The sequence below is a fragment of the Lissotriton helveticus genome, chromosome 3_1 (genome assembly GCF_964261635.1).
Source record: "Lissotriton helveticus chromosome 3_1, aLisHel1.1, whole genome shotgun sequence".
Classification (NCBI taxonomy): Eukaryota; Metazoa; Chordata; class Amphibia; order Caudata; family Salamandridae; genus Lissotriton; species Lissotriton helveticus.
This window is the reverse complement of record NC_136061.1, coordinates 526,236,202-526,257,535: the sequence shown is the minus strand read 5'-3', so window position 1 is coordinate 526,257,535 and position 21,334 is coordinate 526,236,202. Positions and strand designations below refer to the sequence as shown.

General features: G+C 44.0%; 1 protein-coding gene across 1 annotated transcript; it reads right to left on the bottom strand.

Annotated features, from left to right (window-relative positions):
• Positions 1-19,544: 19,544 nt before the first annotated feature.
• On the bottom strand, positions 19,545-21,131 carry LOC144823353 (zinc finger BED domain-containing protein 5-like). The gene has a single exon (XM_078681820.1). The coding sequence runs from the start codon at positions 21,129-21,131 to the stop codon at positions 19,545-19,547; it is 1,587 nt and encodes a 528-aa protein (XP_078537946.1).
• Between the last annotated feature and the right edge of the window lie 203 nt (positions 21,132-21,334).

Genomic DNA, 21,334 nt, shown 5'->3' with positions numbered 1-21,334 from the left:
ACATTCCAAACAGTCCGTAGCGGCCGCCATCTTGTCTCTCGGTAGGATCGAGAGACAAGAGGAGGCCAAAGCGAAGGGGCAAATGACCATAAGGGGGCATAGTAGATCCTCCCTGACCCCATAGGTTTGATGTGGAGGCTTTAAAAGGGCTTCGCGGGGCAAAAAAAAATCTTTTTTGGGTGGGGTGCGCCCGGTTAGCGTAACGGGAAGCGGACTGGGGAGCGTACTACAAGGAATGAAGAATGATTGACTTTTAACTTATTGTATGTTTATAGACTTTTTTTTACTTTTTTTTCTGCTGAGTGACGTCTCGGCCTATCTTCACGGGATGCAGTCCCTACCATCTCGGCGTTTAAGCCCAGGGGGACCGGTAGTGTGGGAGAGATAACGGGGCATATTATCAAGGGGGTTTATCTCCGCTTTTTTGGCTTTAAAAGCCAAGAAAGCGGAGATAAAATTATCTCCGTATTACCTAGCTGTCGCTAACACCAGTTAGCGACCGCTAGTAGGAGATAGCGACCATCTTGGGCCCCACTTTGCATGTCAGTGATATTTATCACTAATGACATGCAAAGTGGGCATGCCAAGATGTTAGCGACTGGAAACAGTCGCTAACATCGCTATCTCCTATTACCAACTTTTGGAGATATTCGCGCTAAGCGCGAATATCTCCAAAAAGTAACACCTGCCCTGAGCAGTTCTTAGCCATGTTATCCAATGGGAGGTGGATAACATGGCTAAGAGCATTAGCTCGGTAATGCATGAATATCGCTGACTTTTCAGCGATATTAATGCATTGCGGCTGTTTTTTATCGCATTTGCGATAAACCTTGATAATAGCAAGGTTTATCTGCGATAATTTCTGACGATGCTTAGCGGTAAAAAATTCGTTGCTAAGCATCGTTAGGGATAAATATCGCTTAACTTTGGTAATAGGCCCCAACGTCTGTTAACGTTCGATTCGAAGGAAATCAGGAAGTGTTGAAAAACATTGTCTGCGCCATCTTGCCTTTTTTCAAATGCCACACTTTTGTCGTGCACGGCAGCCATTTTAGATGACTTGACCAGACCCACTCTCTGCACGCTGTCGATCCTTAGCATGGCTCCCCACCCTCGCAAGCATCTCCCCCAGGCACTGGTCACCCCCGCTCTCTAAAATGAAAAGGAAGGAGGACCCCTCACAGGATTTTATAGGTACTGGGGGGAAGAAACGCAGTGTAAAGAACCAAAGGTGTCCCAAATCAATGGACCGTATCGTCCTTTTACTGTGTCAATATTGAAAGACAGCACACCATACTATCGGAGGGAAAGGCAGAATTCTATAACCTACTCGTCAAAAAACAGTATCAGCCAGGGACAGTTGCAATAAATTAATACATTACAAATAATTATAACATAACAAAAAATAATAAAACTTGTCAAAGTATATGTTGGTAAAAAGTTCGAGTTGAATTTATTACATCATCCACTTACAATACATATAAAAACAATAGTTTAAAAGCATTACAATTCATTAAAATTTTACTCAAAACACATGATAAAACAAGAGGAATCAACAGGATCAATTTTACTCAAAGTGCATGGAAAACAAGAAGAATCAACAAGGTCGACGCGGCGATAGTATGGTGTGCTGTCTTTCAATATTGACACAGTAAAAGGACGATACGGTCCATTGATTTGGGACACCTTTGGTTCTTTACACCCCCGCTCTCTGTCTTATGCATGGGCAATAAACCTCCCCCCATCTGCGCTGCTCTTCCCTGAGAATCACACCCTGTGCCCGCCCGACACCTCCCTTTCGCCCTATTCACTACCGCACCCTCTGACACTCCTCTTCCTCTGTGTCCGATTGTCCAGGCCGGTCCCAGGCTATCAGCTAGCCCTGCAGATGTAGTTTATGGCCCCAGCTGTAAAGAATTACCCCTCTTCAAAGGAGTTATAGTAGATCAAGGCCCACACCCGATGAGATCCGTCACACCACACGCGTTCCTACTATCTGAAAACCATTCTGTATTGTGATTGGGGAGGGGACCGAGCCTGAAGCGGAAGATTCCAGGGATGACTCTTTGTACATCAAAGTTTTTACAATTATGTGTCACATTAAAAATATATAGCACTCCAACAAAGTAGTAGGATTATAAAACTTTAATAACTTATAAATATATACAACAAAACAAAAACAGTAAAAACATTTAAACATTTTTAGGCAAAAAGAAGGAAGTAGCGGTCGGTTGCGCGAATAGTCCCAAGGCAGCACAACGTCCAGATTTCTGGACGGCACCCAGGTGATGTTGCCTGGGTGCCGCACTGATTTCGGTATCCGGCGTGGGGCGTCGCGGGGGGTGGGTCATCAGTAGCGGTCTGTTGTGCAAATAGTTCCAAGGCAGCAGAACGATGGCACCAAGGTGATGTCCAGTAAGTTGCCGCCCTCCGAATAACGGCGTGGGGCGCCCCGGGGGGGGGGGCGGCGTGAACGGGCCTCCCCAGGTGGAGCCTCGTCTGCTGTAGTGGGGCGCCCCTTTAACGTTTCAGTTGCCAGTAAAATGAACCAAGGAAAAGTTTTATAAACAAGTCACATGACCTGTTATGCGGCATAGGGTATAAAAAGCGTAGAAAATCCGTTGGCACGTGAGGCGGCGTCAGTAGCGGACCGATGTGCGAATAGGCCGAAGGCAGCACAACGCGCCAACATCCGGATGGCACCGAGGTGGTGTCCAGCAAGTTGTCGCACTGGTGTGGCCATCCTACAATGCTGAAAGTCGGCGTGGGGCGCCCCGTTGGCCTGTGAGATGGCGTCAGTAGCGGACCGATGTGCGAATAGGCCGAAAGCAGCACAACGCGCCAAGATCCGGATGGCACCGAGGTGGTGTCTAGTAAGTTGCACTGGTGTGGCCATCCTACAATGCTGAAAGTCGGCGTGGGGCGCCCCGTTGGCCTGTGAGATGGCGTCAGTAGCGGACCGATGTGTGAATAGGCCGAAGGCAGCACAACGCGCCAAGATCCGGATGACACCGAGGTGGTGTCCAGCAAGTTGTCGCACTGGTGTGGCCATCCTACAATGCTGAAAGTCGGCGTGGGGCGCCCCGTTGGCCTGTGAGATGGCGGCAGTAGCGGACCGATGTGCGAATAGGCCGAAGGCAGCACAACGCGCCAAGATCCGGATGGGACCGAGGTGGTGTCTAGTAAGTTGCACTGGTGTGGCCATCCTACAATGCTGAAAGTCGGCGTGGGGCGCCCCGTTGGCCTGTGAGATGGCGTCAGTAGCGGACCGATGTGCGAATAGGCCGAAGGCAGCACAATGCGCCAAGATCCGGATGGCACCGAGGTGGTGTCTAGTAAGTTGCACTGGTGTGGCCATCCTACAATGCTGAAAGTCGGCGTGGGGCGCCCCGTTGGCCTGTGAGATGGCGTCAGTAGCGGACCGATGTGCGAATAGGCCGAAGGCAGCACAACGCGCCAAGATCCGGATGGCACCGAGGTGGTGTCCAGCAAGTTGTCGCACTGGTGTGGCCATCCTACAATGCTGAAAGTCGGCGTGGGGCGCCCCGTTGGCCTGTGAGATGGCGGCAGTAGCGGACCGATGTGCGAATGGGGCCAAAGGCAGCGCAACAATATTTTCTGAATAGAAGACACCACAAGGCGCTGAGATGCCAAGATCCGGATGGCACCGAGGTGGTGTCTAGTAAGTTGCACTGGTGTGGCCATCCTACAATGCTGAAAGTCGGCGTGGGGCGCCCCGTTGGCCTGTGAGATGGCGTCTGTAGCGGACCGATGTGCGAATGGGGCCAAAGGCAGCGCAACAATATTTTCTGAATAGAAGACACCACAAGGCGCTGAGATGCCAAGATCCGGATGGCACCGAGGTGGTGTCTAGTAAGTTGTCGCACTGGTGTGGCCATCCTACAATGCTGAAAGTCGGCGTGGGGCGCCCCGTTGGCCTGTGAGATGGCGTCAGTAGCGGACCGATGTGCGAATGGGGCCAAAGGCAGCGCAACAATATTTTTGGAATAGAAGACACCACAAGGCGCTGAGATTCGGTTAGCACCTCGGTGGTGTCTAGCAAGCTATGCAGCTGAGTTGCGTGCGCACTTGCGGCGAATAGGTCGAAGGCAGCACAACAATGTTTTCTGAATAGAAGACACCACAAGGCGCTGAGATTCGGTAGGCACCGAGGTGGTGTCTAGCAAGTTGCCGTACTGGTGTGGCCATCCTACAATCCTGCTCCGAATAACGGTGTGGGGTGCCCGAAGGGGGGGGGGGGAAAGGCGTGAACGGGCCTTCCTAGGTGGAGGCTCGTCTGCTGTAGTGGGGCGCCCCTTTAACGTTTCAGTTGCCATTCAGCTGAGTTTCGGCCGCTCTTGATGCTACAGCGACAGGCGGCTGCAAGAGGACTCTCAAAATGGCGGCCTTTTCTTTGGATTTGGGCCTGGTCCACTAAAATGGCCCTGGGACACCTTAGAACTCGGACGCTCGAATTTTTTTTCCTTTCCTCTACATGCAAAAAAAGGTAAATGCCCGGTACGTTACACGCTTCATCTGCCACGATGTACTCTCCAGAGGAACCGAAAAAAATATATAGTTATGGTAACTATACCATGCATCGTCATATGGAGAGGTGGCACCGATTAATTATAGTGCTGCATAAAAGAGAGATTTGGAGGAGAACCCCCGACCTGCCAGTACATTCATCAAAGAAGTGGCACTGACAGAATCAGAGGCAAAGGAAACGGTCCCAAATATTTAGAAGAACTTTGGAAAGATTAAAATGACATGTTTAGATTGTGGCAAATTAATTTCATGTGGACAGATGAGTGTTACTCTAATAAATACAGCATATGAACATCATCATAGTCGATGGTTGGTAGAGACATTTTGACTATATCCTGGACCTGCCCGTCCTCGCCCAAAATGGCGCCGGAATAAATGGGACTCGTAACTCCTTGTTGTGTACTGGTTGCACAACCTTGATATCACGAGATACGTATGCAGTTTTGAAGCACATGGCGGGCGGGGACGAGAATAGATTGAATATTTCGATATCCCTATTGATATTAAGTTCTGATGTGTTATTGATTACTGTACTATTGAAAGTTCGAATTAACGTCACCCATGGTACTTGCCCGCAAATGTATATCTAGATAATTTTATTATAAGTGGCCCTGTCGTATTTTAATTATAAAATGTACGTCCACCGATTCCGCAACTGTTAGACACTTTAGTTCTTGCAACCTAATGGCCCGCCCGTTACGTTCCTCTACAGTGTAAATGTCTACTCATCATATACGATAACAGTTTGCTCCGTGGCCAGCCCACGTGGTTATAGGCCCGTATTTGTATAATGACATTTTCACAATAAAGGTTTTTAAAAGAAAACATGGTAGTAGTATATACATTGGTAAAGTTTTTAATAATAGTCACTGTTTTCGAATCAGTAAAAGGCAAGTGAAATAAAGCAGTCCAATTACATGAAGGGTAAAAGGTATAATACGCAGGAACGCAGTAAAGATAAATGGTCAAGGGCTGTTGTGTTTTCTACTCCTGCAACATAAAGTGATCGATAAGAATCTGATATTCAGGCGTATCGGCGACTAAGACAGCAGGCCGACCCTCTTTTGCTCAACGGCTCCGTCATGGGACGAAGAAACGCCCTTTTTCTCGAAAAAGGAATATATTTTACTTGCAGGACAGTTGTAAATTTTCCGGGAAAGTACATTAGCCTGGAACATTATAACATATATTTAAGAAAAAATAATGTTCGAAAGCATCATTAGAATAAGAAAAGTAAAATGAACCAATGAAAAGTTTTATTAACAAGTCATATGACCTGTTATGCTTACGTTACGCGCTGCGCGTCGCGCCCCGGATCACTTCCGGATGCGGTAACGCGGCGCGTCATATGACGCATTACGCGACAACGCAGGTCTAGAATATAGTCAAAATGTCTCCACCAACCAGCGGTCGGAACACAACCCCTTTCAGCAGGCTAAATAGTTCTGCTAAATGACAACAGAAGGGACAGGCAACAAGAACCATCAGTGAAAGAGGGGAGGGCTAGTTCTTCTCTACCGGGTCACGTTGGGGCGCTACCGGAACTGATCGAATTGGTAGTCTACAGTGTTTCTGGATGTTTCAGACTGAAGCTGGCGTTAGCATGAGAGCACCACCATTTCGTAGCTCCGTCGTGGCCATTCGACGAGCAATAATGCTAGCCGCTCTCCACCAGAAGCCTGCGGGAGTCGGGGGCCCCCAAGACTTTTGTAGAATCTTCAAGGCTGAGGGGACGCTTTCGAGAATGGAGCCCAATCTCTAGCAGACAAGCGTCCGAGTTCCAAGGTGTCGCAGGGCAATTTTAGTGGACCACGCCCAAATCTGAAGAGCCGGCCGCCATTTTGAGAGTACTGTGGCAGCCGGCTATCGCTGCACCGCAAGAGCGGGAGCAACTCAACTACATGGTGAGCGAGACGCTGTAGTCGAAAGAGCGGGCGGTAAACAGCTGAATAGCGGAAGAGGCACAGTGTAGCAAAAGCGGGCGGAATGGTAACTGAAATGGTAAAGGGGCGCCCCACTACAGCGTGTCTTTAGGTGAAACGGATTGTGGGACAAGGTCAAGAATGGAAGAGTTACCAAAAGGCAAAAAGTTCCGCTTGATCCCGGGAGCCGGCCACCTATGTCGGGGGCGATCTCAGGCTACACCAGGAGAACACGACTTGGGGAGGGAGCTGGAGCCAAGCGCCCCCTCCGAGTCCGCGCCATCACACCGTCCCTCGGGGGCCTCCGTCAAGCGGTTCAGGGTGGCACCGCATTACATTGTTCACAAATGCAGTCACGTCCTCAAACAGTCCCCACTTTACTTTGACAATAGTGAAGCTGAAGCAAGTGCAAATAGGCTTCAGACAGTGTTACAAGCACTCCTCAAAACTTTGAACCATCAGAGTGCATGAGTTTCATGCTCGATCGATTGATCTAGCCGGATCGGGCATCAAAAAGTATAAAATAGTTATGTAAATAGTTGTTTAATAAAATGTTTTACCCTGTTACTTTGCTGGTGTGTTGTATATATTTGTCATATTTGCATAGAGTTTATCGTTATTTTGGGCGGGGTGGGTGGCGGAGCCGAGCTGTATTGCAGCCATCATGGTGTGGAGTTCAGTTCATCTCAATAGTTTCGTGTTTGTCATGAGGGGTTGTTTCTAATGTTTCTATTTTAGCGAGGTCAAAAAGAGATCCCATTAGTGGCCTACTGATTTTGCTCGATTCCTTTTGTTTTTTTACACGATTTTTCGCTATCTGCAAAGACTAAACAGAGTATTGCGACTCTGTGCTTGTTTGTAAATAGAGAATGAACCAAAGAGAACCAATTCTAAAACAGTAAATGCTTGGATAACAATCAATCAAATGGAGAGAGAAGCAGGCACGACGGATTACAACGGGGGCAAAGGCCTGCGTTAACTACCCTTCACTATCTGCAAAGAGAGAGTACTCCTAATAGAAATGAGGGGGAGGGGGGGGCAGCATTCAAAGCAGATCAGTGTGCATAAACACGAAAATGTTTTTACTTACCACGTACTTGACATTCGACAGCTTATGATATTTGCTATTAAAAAACCATTGAAATTCACTGAAAAAACCATAGGTTAGAGACCATATATAGTTAGGAATTAGCATTTAAAAAACCTTGAAAATTCACTGAAAAAACCATAGGTTATAGACCATATATAGTTAGGGCTTAGCATTTAAAAAACCTTATTTTACTCACACAAAACCATTGAAATTCCATATATAGTTAGTTGCACTAACTATATATCGCGCACCCGCAATCCACTGCTGATGATGTCACATATTACATCATTCATGACATGGTCAGTGACATCACTGATGACATCACTGATGACATCTCAAATGACATCACTGATGACATCACTGATGACATCTCATTTGACATCAATGATCACATCACTTATGATATCATTCATGTGACAATAAAATGCATCTCCTCACACTTTAATATAACCTCTGTTACACCCAGTGTTAAATATGAGTATAATTTTTGAAACCATTGACACACCAATACTAGTTACTACATACGCACTCACTGATTCCTACTTCTACACACACATTCACTCATTCACGCATACAATCATTCATACATACAATGACTCGTCTTTACAACACTATCATATGCACTCATACACCTATACAGACAATCACACTCTGCCACTCACCCATGGAGTTACTTACACACCTAGTCAGTCCTGTAAAGAATCAATCACACTTCCATTTTCTAATCTATACAGTTAAACATAGAGCACATAACATTTTCAAACATATACTAACACATACTTACTCTCTTATACAATCATTGATACAAGTACACATTGATCTGCACAGAGTCACACACCTCCCAGCCAGCCACACACACACTCAGTCTCCCATACAAATAATTGGGCAACCAATCAATAACCCATATAGTTACTCATATAGCTACTGATCAACACATGCAGCAGTTTACAGAACAATACAAATAATGATGCACAAATTAAGACAGTTTAGTCACTAACCCATGCACTCAGTGAGACACATTTAATCACTCACTCATACAGTCAGTCATGCACCTACTGAATCCTTCATCCAGACACTTATTCATCCACTCATTCTTCAATATGTAAGACATATTTAAAGTTTACAGAAACATACAGACACTGGATGTTGTCATCAGTGATGTCATCAGTGATGTCATTTGAGATGTCATCAGTGATGTCATCAGTGATGTCACTGACCATGTCATGAATGATGTAATATGTGACATGATCAGCAGTGGATTGCGGGTGCGCGATATATAGTTAGTGCAACTAACTATATATGGAATTTCAATGGTTTTGTGTGAGTAAAATAAGGTTTTTTAAATGCTAAGCCCTAACTATATATGGTCTATAACCTATGGTTTTTTCAGTGAATATATATATGTGTATATATATATATATATATATATATATATATATATATATATATATATATATATATATATATTCACTGAAAAAACCATAGGTTATAGACCATATATAGTTAGGAATTAGCATTTAAAAAACCTTATTTTACTCACACAAAACCATTGAAATTCCATATATAGTTAGTTGCACTAACTATATATCGCGCACCCGCAATCCACTGCTGATCATGTCACATATTACATCATTCATGACATGGTCAGTGACATCACTGATTACATCACTGATGACATCTCAAATGACATCACTGATGACATCACTGATGACATCTCAAATGACATCACTGATGACATCTCACTTGACATCAATGATCACATCACTGATGATATCATTCATGTCATAATACAATGCATCTCCTCACACTGTAATATAACCTCCGTTACACCCAGTGTTAAATAGAGAGTATCATTTTTGAAACCATTGACACACCAATACTAGTTACTACATACGCACTCACTGATTCCTATGTCTACACACACATTCACTCATACAATCATTCATACATACAATCACTCATCTTTACAACACTATCATATGCACTCATACACCTATACAGACACTCACACTCTGCCACTCATCCATGGAGTTACTCACACACCTAGTCAGTCCTGAAAAGAATCAATCACACTTCCATTTTCTCATCTATACAGTTAAACACAGAACACCTTACATTTTTGAAACATATACTAACACATAGTTACTCTCTTATAGAATCACTGATACAAGTACACATTGATCTGCACAGAGTCACACACCTCCCAGCCAGCCATACACACACTCAGTCTCCCATACAAATACTTGTGCAACCAATCAATAACCCATATAGCTACTTATATAGCTACTGATCAACACATGCAGCAGCTTGCACAACAACAGACATACTGATGCACACTTTCAGACAGTTTAGTCACTAACCCGTGCATTCAGTAAGACGCATTTAATCACTCACTCATACAGTCAATCACGCACCTACTAAAACCTTCATTCAGACACTTATACATCCACTCATTCTTCAATATGTAAGACATATTTTAACTTTACAGAAACATAGTCACTGGATGTTGTCATCAGTGATGTCATCAGTGATGTCATTTGAGATGTCATCAGTGATGTAATCAGTGATGTCACTGACCATGTCATGAATGATGTAATATGTGACATCATCAGCAGTGGATTGCGGGTGCGCGATATATAGTTAGTGCAACTAACTATATATGGAATTTCAATGGTTTTGTGTGAGTAAAATAAGGTTTTTTAAATGCTAATTCCTAACTATATATGGTCTATAACCTATGGTTTTTTCAGTGAATTTTCAAGGTTTTGTAAATGCTAATTCCTAACTATATATGGTCTATAACCTATGGTTTTTTCAGTGAATTTCAATGGTTTTTTAATAGCAAATATCATAAGCTGTCGAATGTCAAGTACGTGGTAAGAATTTTTTTTTTCGTGTTTATGCACACTGATCTGCTTTGATTGCTGCCCCCCACCCCTCATTTCTATTAGGAGTACTCTCTCTTTGCAGATAGTGAAGGGTAGTTAACGCAGCCCTTTCCCCCTTTGTAATCCGTCGTGCCTGCTTCTCTCTCCATTTGATTGATTGTTCTCTTTGGTTCATTCTCTATTTACAAACAAGCACAGAGTCGCAATACTCTGTTTAGTCTTTGCAGATAGCGAAAAATCGTGTAAAAAAACAAAAGGAATCGAGCAAAATCAGTAGGCCACTAATGGGATCTCTTTTGACCTCGCTAAAATAGAAACATTAGGAACAACCTGTTGAAAATAGCAATGCGTATGTATATAAGCGGCGTTCATTTGTGTTCACAGTACCCCTTGTTGATTGTTTCAATCGAGCATTGAATTGTTCGAAGTTAATTCTCTTAAGGATCTTCTCTACCTGCAAACGAGGAAGAATAGGAATATTCTATCTCCCTTTGCAGATAGTGAAGGGTAGGTAACGCAAGCCTTTAACACGTCGTACCTATTTCATTCCTCATTGATTGATTGATTGTCCGAACATTGACTGTTTGGGAATTAATTCTTTTTGGAGGTATTCCCTGTTTGCAAATAAACGTAGGAAAATCTTTGCAAGTAGTGAAAGGGTACGTAATGCGGACCGTTCTCCCCCGTTGTAATCTGTCATGCCTATCTACTCCCCACTGATTGATGCACCTTTTTCACCCGGACCATTTACTAGAGATACGTCATCTGGCCCGACCAGAGAGCACCCCTAGTGAAAAGGACATATGCAATAATAACGAAGTGATCACTGTATCCTGTTAACAGAAACTTTACCATGAAACAACCTGGAAAGAAAAAAATAGGAAAACGAAAATCAGTAGGCCACTGATGAACATGAACTTTTATTAAACAACGAACAAAGAAACGATAACATAACGTAATGATAAAACCTATTAATGTCCTAGAAACAAGAAAACGTTAAAATATGCCAGTGGTGAGAGACCAGAAAAACAGTAAGAGAAACCAAATCACCCCTCGCTGTCCCACCGCCTGCCACGCCAAAAAAATCGATAGACTAGGGAAAATGCAAGTCAGTAGAACATCCACCCCCACTCTGGAAACTTCCAAGGTGGGGCAGGGTTCCGGCTACGCCCAGCCGGGAGAGCCCATATAAGGCAGGTCCTGCTGCCACGCCTCGGCCAGGAGATCCTAACGTAGGGTGTAGCCGAAGGAGAGGCCGAGGCCAGCGGGACCCGGCCAGGGGATTGCCTTTACAACGCTGAACAGTTGCAGGGGGGGGGAATGTCTCCTCGACCCTCCCCTCTCTCTCCCAGTCCGGCCGCGGTGGCCCTTGAGAGTTGCAGGTAGTCCCACCACATGCTCTTCCGGTCCGACCACCAACGGTCGGGGGGCCGAGGCCGACGGGATCCGGCTGCAGCCGATAAACCAAGAAACCCGTTCATGGGGCCAGAGCCAGGGGCGTCCGGCCGACATCCACCGGAAGCCCGGCCCGAAGACGGACGGGACACTTCTTTCTTTTATAATGGCTGCGACAACACTGGGGGGGGATGTCTTGCACATGCCTCCGACCCCCCCCTCGTCCTCATCGCCTGGTCCGGCCATAACAAATCTCAAGCGAGACGCCGTGGGGTGCACTGGGAGGGAGAGACGGTGCGAACAGGCCTCTCCCGCCTCCCCAGGTGGAGACTTCCCAGCTGCACCCTCAGCGCTCCAGGCGGTGGCATCCTAACAACTACAGTGCTGCACAGTTTCGGAACGACCTAGATAACGGTTCTTCCACTGTGGCCATGCTGCAACGTCTCGCCCGGCAGGGTGGAGCCCGTCCGCTCATGTGACCCCGCGATCGCCGGTAGCTGCCGAACTCTCAAAATGGCGGTCGACCTGGCAAGAGCGGGCCCAACATAAAGAAATGGCCCGGTCACTGGTTGACTCCACCACCGTAGTCCTCCACGACCTTGAAGATTCTAGAGGAGCCGCGGGAGTCTCCGACCCCCGATGGGGAATGACTGCCATGATCGCCCGTGGAGTGACGAAACTGTATCCGCGGGACGTTGGCGCTCCCATGCTGGCGCCAGCCTCACTTTGAATTACTACAATCCTGCAGACCTCACTTCCGGTGAAAGCACAGTGTGACCCGGTAGGAAAAATTATTGCACCCCCTCCCCTTTTTGACTGATAGTTCAAACCACCGATCCTTTCCTTTGCCCTTTTAACGGAACTTTGGACTGCCTCCCCCTCTTTTACATTTTCTAGAGAAAACAAAACATTAACCACTACATTAGCATAGCAGTTGACACCAGAACTGTTTTCAAATTGAAAACCAACAACATCTTCAACAGAATCCTTTTTGTTTCTGCTGTGACCCTGCTACAGCACAGGCATTGTCCCCAGCAGTAATTCTGCAATGCCGGTAAGAATAGCTGTGGTGCCTACTGGACTCACTCACCCCCGCGGCGCCCCACGCCGTTTTTTGCTGGGCGGCAACTTACTAGACATCACTTTCGTGCCATCTAGATTTCAGCGCGTTCTGCTGCCTTGGAACTATTCGCACAACAGACCGCTACTGACAAGAATATTTCATTATTGGTGCTGTCAATTTCAATAAATCTATTGGATAATTAAAAAGAAATTGCCACGGTCTCTTCGTTGTTTAAATGTTTTTACTGTTTTTGTTTTGTTGTATATATTTATATGTTATTAAAGTTTTATATTCCTACTACTTTGTTGGAGTGCTATATATTTTTAATGTGACACATAATTGTAAAAACTTTGATGTACAAAGAGTCATTCCTGGAATCTTCCGCTTCAGGCTCGGTCCCCTCCCCAATCACAATACAGGATGGTTTTCAGATAGTAGGAACACGTGTGGTGTGACGGATCTCATCGAGTGTGGGCCTTGATCTACTATAACTCCTTTGAAGAGGGGTGATTCTTTACAGCTGGGGCCATAAACTACATCTGCAGGGCTAGCTGATAGCCTGGACAATCGGACACAGAGAAAGAGGAGTGTCAGAGGGTGCGGTAGTGAATAGGGCGAAAGGGAGGTGTCGGGCGGGCACAGAGTGTGATTCTCAGGGAAGAGCAGCGCAGATGGGGGAGGTTTATTGCCCATGCATAAGACAGAGAGCGGTGGTGACCAGTGCCTAGGGAAGATGCTTGCGTGGGTGAGGAGCCATGCTACGAATCGACAGCGTGCAGAGAGTGGGTCTGGTCAAGACATCTAAAATGGCTGCCGTGCACGACAAAAGTGTGGCATTTCAAAAAAGGCAAGATGGCGCAGACAATGTTTTTCAACACTTCCTCATTTCCTTCGATTCGAACGTTAACAGACGTTGGGGCATATTACCAAAGTTAAGCGATATTTATCGCTAACGATGCTTACCAACCAATTTTTTACCACTAAGCATCGTCAGAAATTATCGAAGATAAACCTTACTATTATCAAGGTTTATCGCAAATGCGATAATAAACGGCCGCAATGCATGAATATCGCTAAAAACTCAGCGATATTCATGCATTACCGAGCTAATACTCTTAGCCATGTTATCCACCTCCCATTGGATAACATGGCTAAGAACTGCTCAGGGCAGGTGTTACTTTTTGGAGATATTCGCGCTTAGCGCGAATATCTCCAAAAGTTGGTAATAGGAGATAGATATCTTGCATGTTGTAATGCAAGTTATTGTGGTATATGGAACTCATACCATAATCTCTCAGGAAAGCAGAAACTGATCCTTTTGGGACCGCCTAAAAAGGCCTAGGGGGTGAGGAGTACTCTACTTTGCCCCCTTTTCACGTTCCGAACTATTTTATTTTACTCTCTTCTGTAATTACACAAAATACCAGCGATAAGATGCATCGGAGACACACAGTGAGAGAAAGGAGGCCGGAGATGAAGAAGACATGTCAAATACACATTGGAGATAATATAGTGGCAGAAGGGAAGTAAATATGAGTAAACTTACCATGTAACATAAAAATGTTGCACTCTATACTATAAGTCTCATTTTATACTACAATCACTTCGCTACAACCTCATAAATTAAAAATAAAAATGAATAATGTCTCAAACAATTTTTGATTTCTAAATATAAATTTATTCTTCAGAATTTTCTAAATTTGAAAGAACTAGTAACATGTCCTCATCAGCAATGTCCTCATTAAAAGTCTCCAATGATGATTCTTGTAACTCTATGGTCTCCAAACACTCGATAAATTCGCCATCAAGAGATTGATCAAAAAAATCATTCAAGTCATCTCCTCCTTGTGAAAATATTTCATTATTGGTGCTGTCAATTTCAATCAATGTAGTGGAATCATTCAAGTCATCTCCTCGTGACAATATTTCATTATTGGTGCTCTCAATTTCAATCAATGTAGTGGAATCATTCAAGTCATCTCCTCCTTGTGACAATATTTCATTATTGGTGCTGTCCATTTCAATCAATCTAATGGAATCATACAAGCCATCTCCTCCTTGTGACAATATTTCATTATTGGTGCTCTCAATTTCAATCAATGTAGTGGAATCATTCAAGTCATCTCCTTGTGACAATATTTCATTCTTGGTGCTGTCCATTTCAATCAATCTAATGGAATCATACAAGTCATGTCCTCCTTGTGACAATATTTCATTATTGGTGCTCTCAATTTCAATCAATGTGTTGGACAATTCAAAAGAAATTGCCACGGTCTCTTCATTGTGAGCCATTTTATTTTGAAATTGCTTGCTGTAAATTGCAGAAAAAAATAATCACTTTCATTTATCGTCTGTAGTAATACATAATATAAAACTAACTTTATCAAGTATTTAGTATAACAGAAGGACTGCAAATAAATAACAGAAAACATTTTTCAAATTATCTTCAAGTGTACAACATAGTTCCCCATACAAATTAACAACTCACCTTTTTAAAAGTAGCAGAAGTGTTAGTACTGTGTAAATCAAACACCAGAAATTCACCACCAAAAATTCCTCACAAATGTACCTCAGACAGTAGTATCACAAAATGGCTGTGGTTTCCTCTCATTTGACATATATACATAACCAATTAACTTTCATCACACACAAATACAAAACCAAAGTAACATTTTAATTGGTTCTAAATTTCAACACTTTCAAATGTGTTTTCCCCATGCAATTTTCCATAGGACATTTACATACGTCTACAGCCTGAATGGCTGAACGGAATTACACCAAACTTGGCAAAATGGTACATCAAACCTAAGAGGTCAGGAAGGATCTACTATGCCCCCTTATGGTCATTTCCCCCTTCGCTTTGGCCTCCTCTTGTCTCTCAATCCTACCGAGGGACAAGATGGCGGCCGCTACGGACTGTTTGGAATGTTGACAGACGCCGGAGAACCAATCAGCTTCGCAAAGCTCCGTAACGCGAAAAGTACGCGAAGCGGAGCGCTGTTACAGATATATATCTTTTTTTCAACGTTAATTTCTCAAAATCCACTGGAGCACATATATTGAGACCTAGCAAAGGCACATCGGGCTACCAGTCCCTAATATTTTGCCAAGTTTCGTGCAAATCCATTCAGCCGTTCGATTATTATTATTTTGTTTTTTTTTTGCCCCGCGGGGCCCTTTTAAAACCTCCACATCAAACCTAGGGGGTCAGCGAGGATCTACTATGCCCCCTTATAGTTATTTCCCCCTTTGTTTTGACCTCCTCTTGTCTCTCGATCCTACCGAGAGACAAGATGGCGGCCGCTACGGACTGTTTGGAATGTTGACAGACGCCGGAGAACCAATCAGCTTCGCTTCACAAAGCTCCGTTGCGCGAAAAGTCCGCGAACCAGAGCGCTAACCGGTCCGCTGTTACAGATATATATCTTTTTTTAAACGTTAATTTCTCAAAATCCACTGCAGCACATATATTGAGACCTACAAAAGGCACATCGGGCTACCAGTCCCTACAATTTTGCCAAGTTTCGTGCAAATCCATTCAGCCGTTCGGGCTAAAAGTGAGGCCAACCGCCCTATGGAAAACTCAATGTTAAAAACACGTTTTGGGACCCCCCTTTTTTCTCGGCCCCCACTGGACGAACCCCCCCAAATTTTCAAGGGCTGCTCAGAAACAAAATGTGCCATTTTCCTGAAAATTTCAGCCAATTCCGTCCTCAAACGCCAAAGTTATTAGACATAGAATTTTCAAAAAACCCATAGAGAAAAAATCCTAACTATATATACCTACTGGCGACCGCCAGTAGGTAATATATATATATATATATATATATATATGTATATATAAGAATGGGATTTCTCAGACCAAACAGACCCTTCTTTTAGCATGGGTGGCTAAATGTTTTATTGACGCTATCCGGTAGGGTCTTTACAATTCTATGCAATGTAGGAAATGAAGCACTTGCATATCAGACGTCTTTAATATTCAAAAATTCCCTTGTTGATCAACATTATATCCTGTATGTCTTGCATCATCATAGTGGAGACTTTATTTTCTCATTCTGGCTATTTAGGAGTCAGGTTGGCTTTTCCACACAATAGTTAGAACATGCTGGGAGGCAGATGATGCAGAGACAGCAAGTAAAGATGACCCCTGCTATAGCTACAAGGAAAAGGAGTATCTTCCAACCCCAGGATGATATCAGGCCCGGTACCACTTTGTTCCAAGGAGTCAGCTTGAGAGAACGAGTGGATCATAATAAATAAGGTGAACCACCCCTCACAACTATTAACATAGGACAAGGGCATTGGCAACATGTTCTCACTTCGATGTGATACAGAAAGTAGCGAACCACACACACAACATTTTGTCGTAATATAGGCAGCATGGGCTTGGTGCAATGTATGGATAAAATATTGTCCTTATAGGACTTCCGGTGCTCTTCCTTATGAGGTGCTAAGTTGGCAAAAATATGCTCAGGAGGGGTTGGCGTAGTACTCATCCAAGCGTGCACGGTGTATTTCTCTTCAATGAAAAACATCACCCCAAATACCAATATCAGGAAAGCAACATTTTTGCAAGAACCACTATTTTACTCTTAGTAGACCAAGAGGACCAAACAGGCCCATCTGAAGCAGGACGTGGAGCCGCAAAGGGCTGCTCCTCATCATGGATAGGGTGACCAAAAGGATACATTTATAAAACTTCAAAAGCAACTTTTTTGTATTTGAGGGAAAAATTCACGAACTAGAGCCACTAATTGCTACAATAGTACCAGAGGTGAAACAAGCTACCCAGTGTCCTTCACAGCCTCAATGGTAGACTCCTTTTTATTCATCAACAACGGTGCTATTAAACACTCCCTCAGAGGAGCAGTGCAATTGCAGCCCTTGCTGGAAAACATCCTCTTCCTTCAGGATAGAGCACCCTCCCTCCTTGGAAGATACCCTCAACTTATCCTGTCCAGTGTCCAGGTCAGTACACCAATCTCTGTTCATTATTCTTATCACTGGTACCTTAGGCAGGGTACCTACAACCTGATCTCAAGTCCTTCCCTAACTGCTAGACGGTACCTCTGATGCACTAACCTTTCGTTGAGGGCCTAGATGATATCCGGTGACTCAAGGCACTGTCTCATTTACAAAAAGGGGTAGAAACGTAGGGTCGGTGGGCATTGACACTCAGATTCTGGTGAATTGGAAACAGGGGTATACTCTTATATCTGGTCAAACCGCCTCAAACCAGGCTGCGTCACTTTCTTCGTACGTCTGCTCCCACCTCAATCAGGCATCAGAGAAGGGATTGAAGCGGGGCACCCGCTCTCTTTCTTAATCAGCAATACCATCGATGACCCACTGATCATAAGGAAGTGGGAGAGGGACCTTCTTGACGTGTATCCCATGGACCCAATGCTTCCGCCTTCAAGCTTGACTGCAGTGTGGGTGGCAAGGAGGACAAGCAGTGGTCCCTTCCACCTCGGCTCAAGGCAGTTCTTCCTTTGAAAATTGTTCACCAAGACGTAATCACTGGGCTGTAGCTGATGACCGGGCCCCTCTGGTACTGGTCGCAGCGTGTCTTGAATCTGTTGGTGGATAGAAAGAAGATCTTTAGACAGTACATACAGATAATCTATAAGCAGGGGGTACTCTATCTCAGAAAAGCACTTGGTTCTTGGAACACCCCAGACATTAGTAGGGCGTCTGAAGACCCAGTTCTAGAATGCGCTGTTGCCCTGGTAGATAACAACTCAAAAGGCAGAGCATCTGGCCACCGCAAACCTGTACTTTCTTGTATCTTTGTTAACTTTAGTTTGAGGGTCCTGTTATACTTTTCCAAAAGACATGCTGACTGGGGTTGATTAGCTGCATGGAACTTCAGTTTAATGTGTCGACCCTCACATACTAATTGAATGACCTTTGAATTGAAATGACTTCTATTGTCACTCCCAGTCAAATGTGGCAATCCGAAGTGCGGGAAGAACTCTTTTAAGACTGCCTTCGCCGTCGCCACAGCTGTGTTCTCTTTAGTTGAGTACGCTTCAATCCATTTACTGAATGTACAAATCAAAACCAGCATGTACTTCAAATTGTTCATTTGTTCCATTTCGATAAAATCCACCTGGAGGTCCTCGAAAGAGAAGGAAGGTGTTGCAAAAATACCTGAGGATTATGTCTCATTCAAATTATGCAGTGTTTCACTAGATCAGTGGTTCCCAAACTTTTTTGACCCGTGGTTCCCTTGACCTAATCGGCAGTTGGCCGCGGCTCCCCACCATTTCTTTTTTTTACCAGTGGGCGGGATGTAAGCCCGACCTCGGGAGTACTTCCTGTTGTCTTACGTAAAGTAATTGGGACGCAATGAAGGTATTATAATGACATTAGTAACAAAATAAGAAGATAACAGTCATTTAATAAAAACTTGTTAAGTGAGAAACAATACAAGACTTTTTTGGACCACACAACAAGAGTTTGAAAACTTCTTTATAATAAAATATCTTTTTCAATGAACAGAAAAAACAACGGAGTCCGAATTTACCTTACAAACTCTAGTGAGATGGATGTGCTTGTTTTTCCTTACATAACTCCTGAAATCTTGGATCTATTTTTGAGATCGCAACACGCATTTCCTTTTCAAGGTTAATTTATGCCCTATATTTGGACTTTATTACTGCAACTGCTGAGAAACCAGCTTCACAAAGGTATGAAGTAGCAAACGGGATCAAAACACGCAGGGGTCTCTTGCTTATCATTGGGTATTCTTCCCCAGCTTGGTACCAGAACTCAAACAGTGACTGAGACTGGAACCTTACTTTCAATGCCAAGTCACTTGCAACATCAATAAGCTGTTCTGCTTCCTCATTGTTCAAATGCTGAGGTATCTCAGCATAGAAAGGGTTGCTCACCAATTTTATTAGCTCCACTTCATCCTCTGGAAAATATTTGTCAAGGTAAAAACGCAGTTGAGACAGATACAGAACAAAAACTGTCTGCAGTTCCTCCTTTAACACCATTCCATTCTCCTGCAGAAACTGGTCCAATGAAGGGAAACATTTATAGTCACCCTTGCTTACACTGCTTTTCCAAAGGATCACTTTCTTCTTAAAGGCTGAAACTTTGGCTGACAGTTGCAAAATGTTAGTGTTATTGCCTTGCAAGGACTTGTTCGGTACATTCAATTTTTCAAATAGATCAGAAAGAAAACCCATTTGTATTAAAAAGTCTGCATCAATAAATTTGTCAGCAAAACAATGTTCATCATCATGTAAATATGAGTATATTTCATTCCTCAGCTCATACACTCTTAGCAGGGAATTACCAAGAGACAGCCACCGAGAGCTGCTGTAGAACAAGAGGCATGAGTGGTCGGCACCCATGTCCTCACACAGTTTAGCAAAAAATCGTGCTTTCATTGGTCTTGTTTTAATATGATTTACCACTTTGATTACTATTTTCAAAATACCATGCAGTTCTTCACTGAGGTTTCCTGCTGCCAGTGCTTCTCGGTGTATTATACAGTGTGTCCAAACAGCATTGGGCGCTTTAGATCGTATGCGAGCTTGAAGTCCTTGGTAGCATCCTGCCATTGAACGACCCCCATCTGTACAAACTCCAACACATCTCTCCCAGTCAATTTGATTCTGTTGCATAAAATCATCCACAACTACATACAAGTCTTGACCTGTAGTTCCACCTTTGATTTCTTTACAGAACAACAAATCCTCAACAATTTGTTTTTCGTGTACAAACCGGACATAGCAAATAAGATGGGTGTCTTTGTGGTTGTCTGTTGCCTCATCCAACTGGAGTGCAAAGTCTTTTCCTCTTAGATTACAGATGAACTGATCATTAATATCTTCAGCCATATCATTTATCCTCCGGCTGACAGTATTATTAGAAAGAGGCACTTTCAGCAGCTGTTTACCCGCATCTTCGCCAACCATGTTTGTTACCATTTTAACAGCAGCAGGCAAAATCAGCTCTTCTGCAATTGTGTGGGGTTTTTTACTCTGTGCAACTAGATAGGCCACTTGATATGAGGACAGGAGGGCATTACTATTCATTTTGGTTTGTTTAGAGAAAGAGGACTTTTGTAGTTTGGCTTCTGCAACTTTTCTTACAAAAAACTCCCTTGGCTTTCCGACCACATTTGGGTGAAGACTTTCAAGATGCCGCTTAAGTTTACTTGGAAGCATGGATTCCAGAGCCAAAACTTTTAAACAGATGCACATTGAGGACAGTCCTCATTATTAACCTGAACACACGTGAAACCATAATCCAGATACCTGTCATCGTACTTTCTGTACTTGGCCTTTCGTTTCCCATCGTCTTTGTCAGAAGAACCTGCAACTTCACTTTGCGCAGATGAACTTGAAATTAGAAATCTCTTCATTGTCAATCAGAAAGAGGGAAATCAGTTCCACGTGTCTGAATT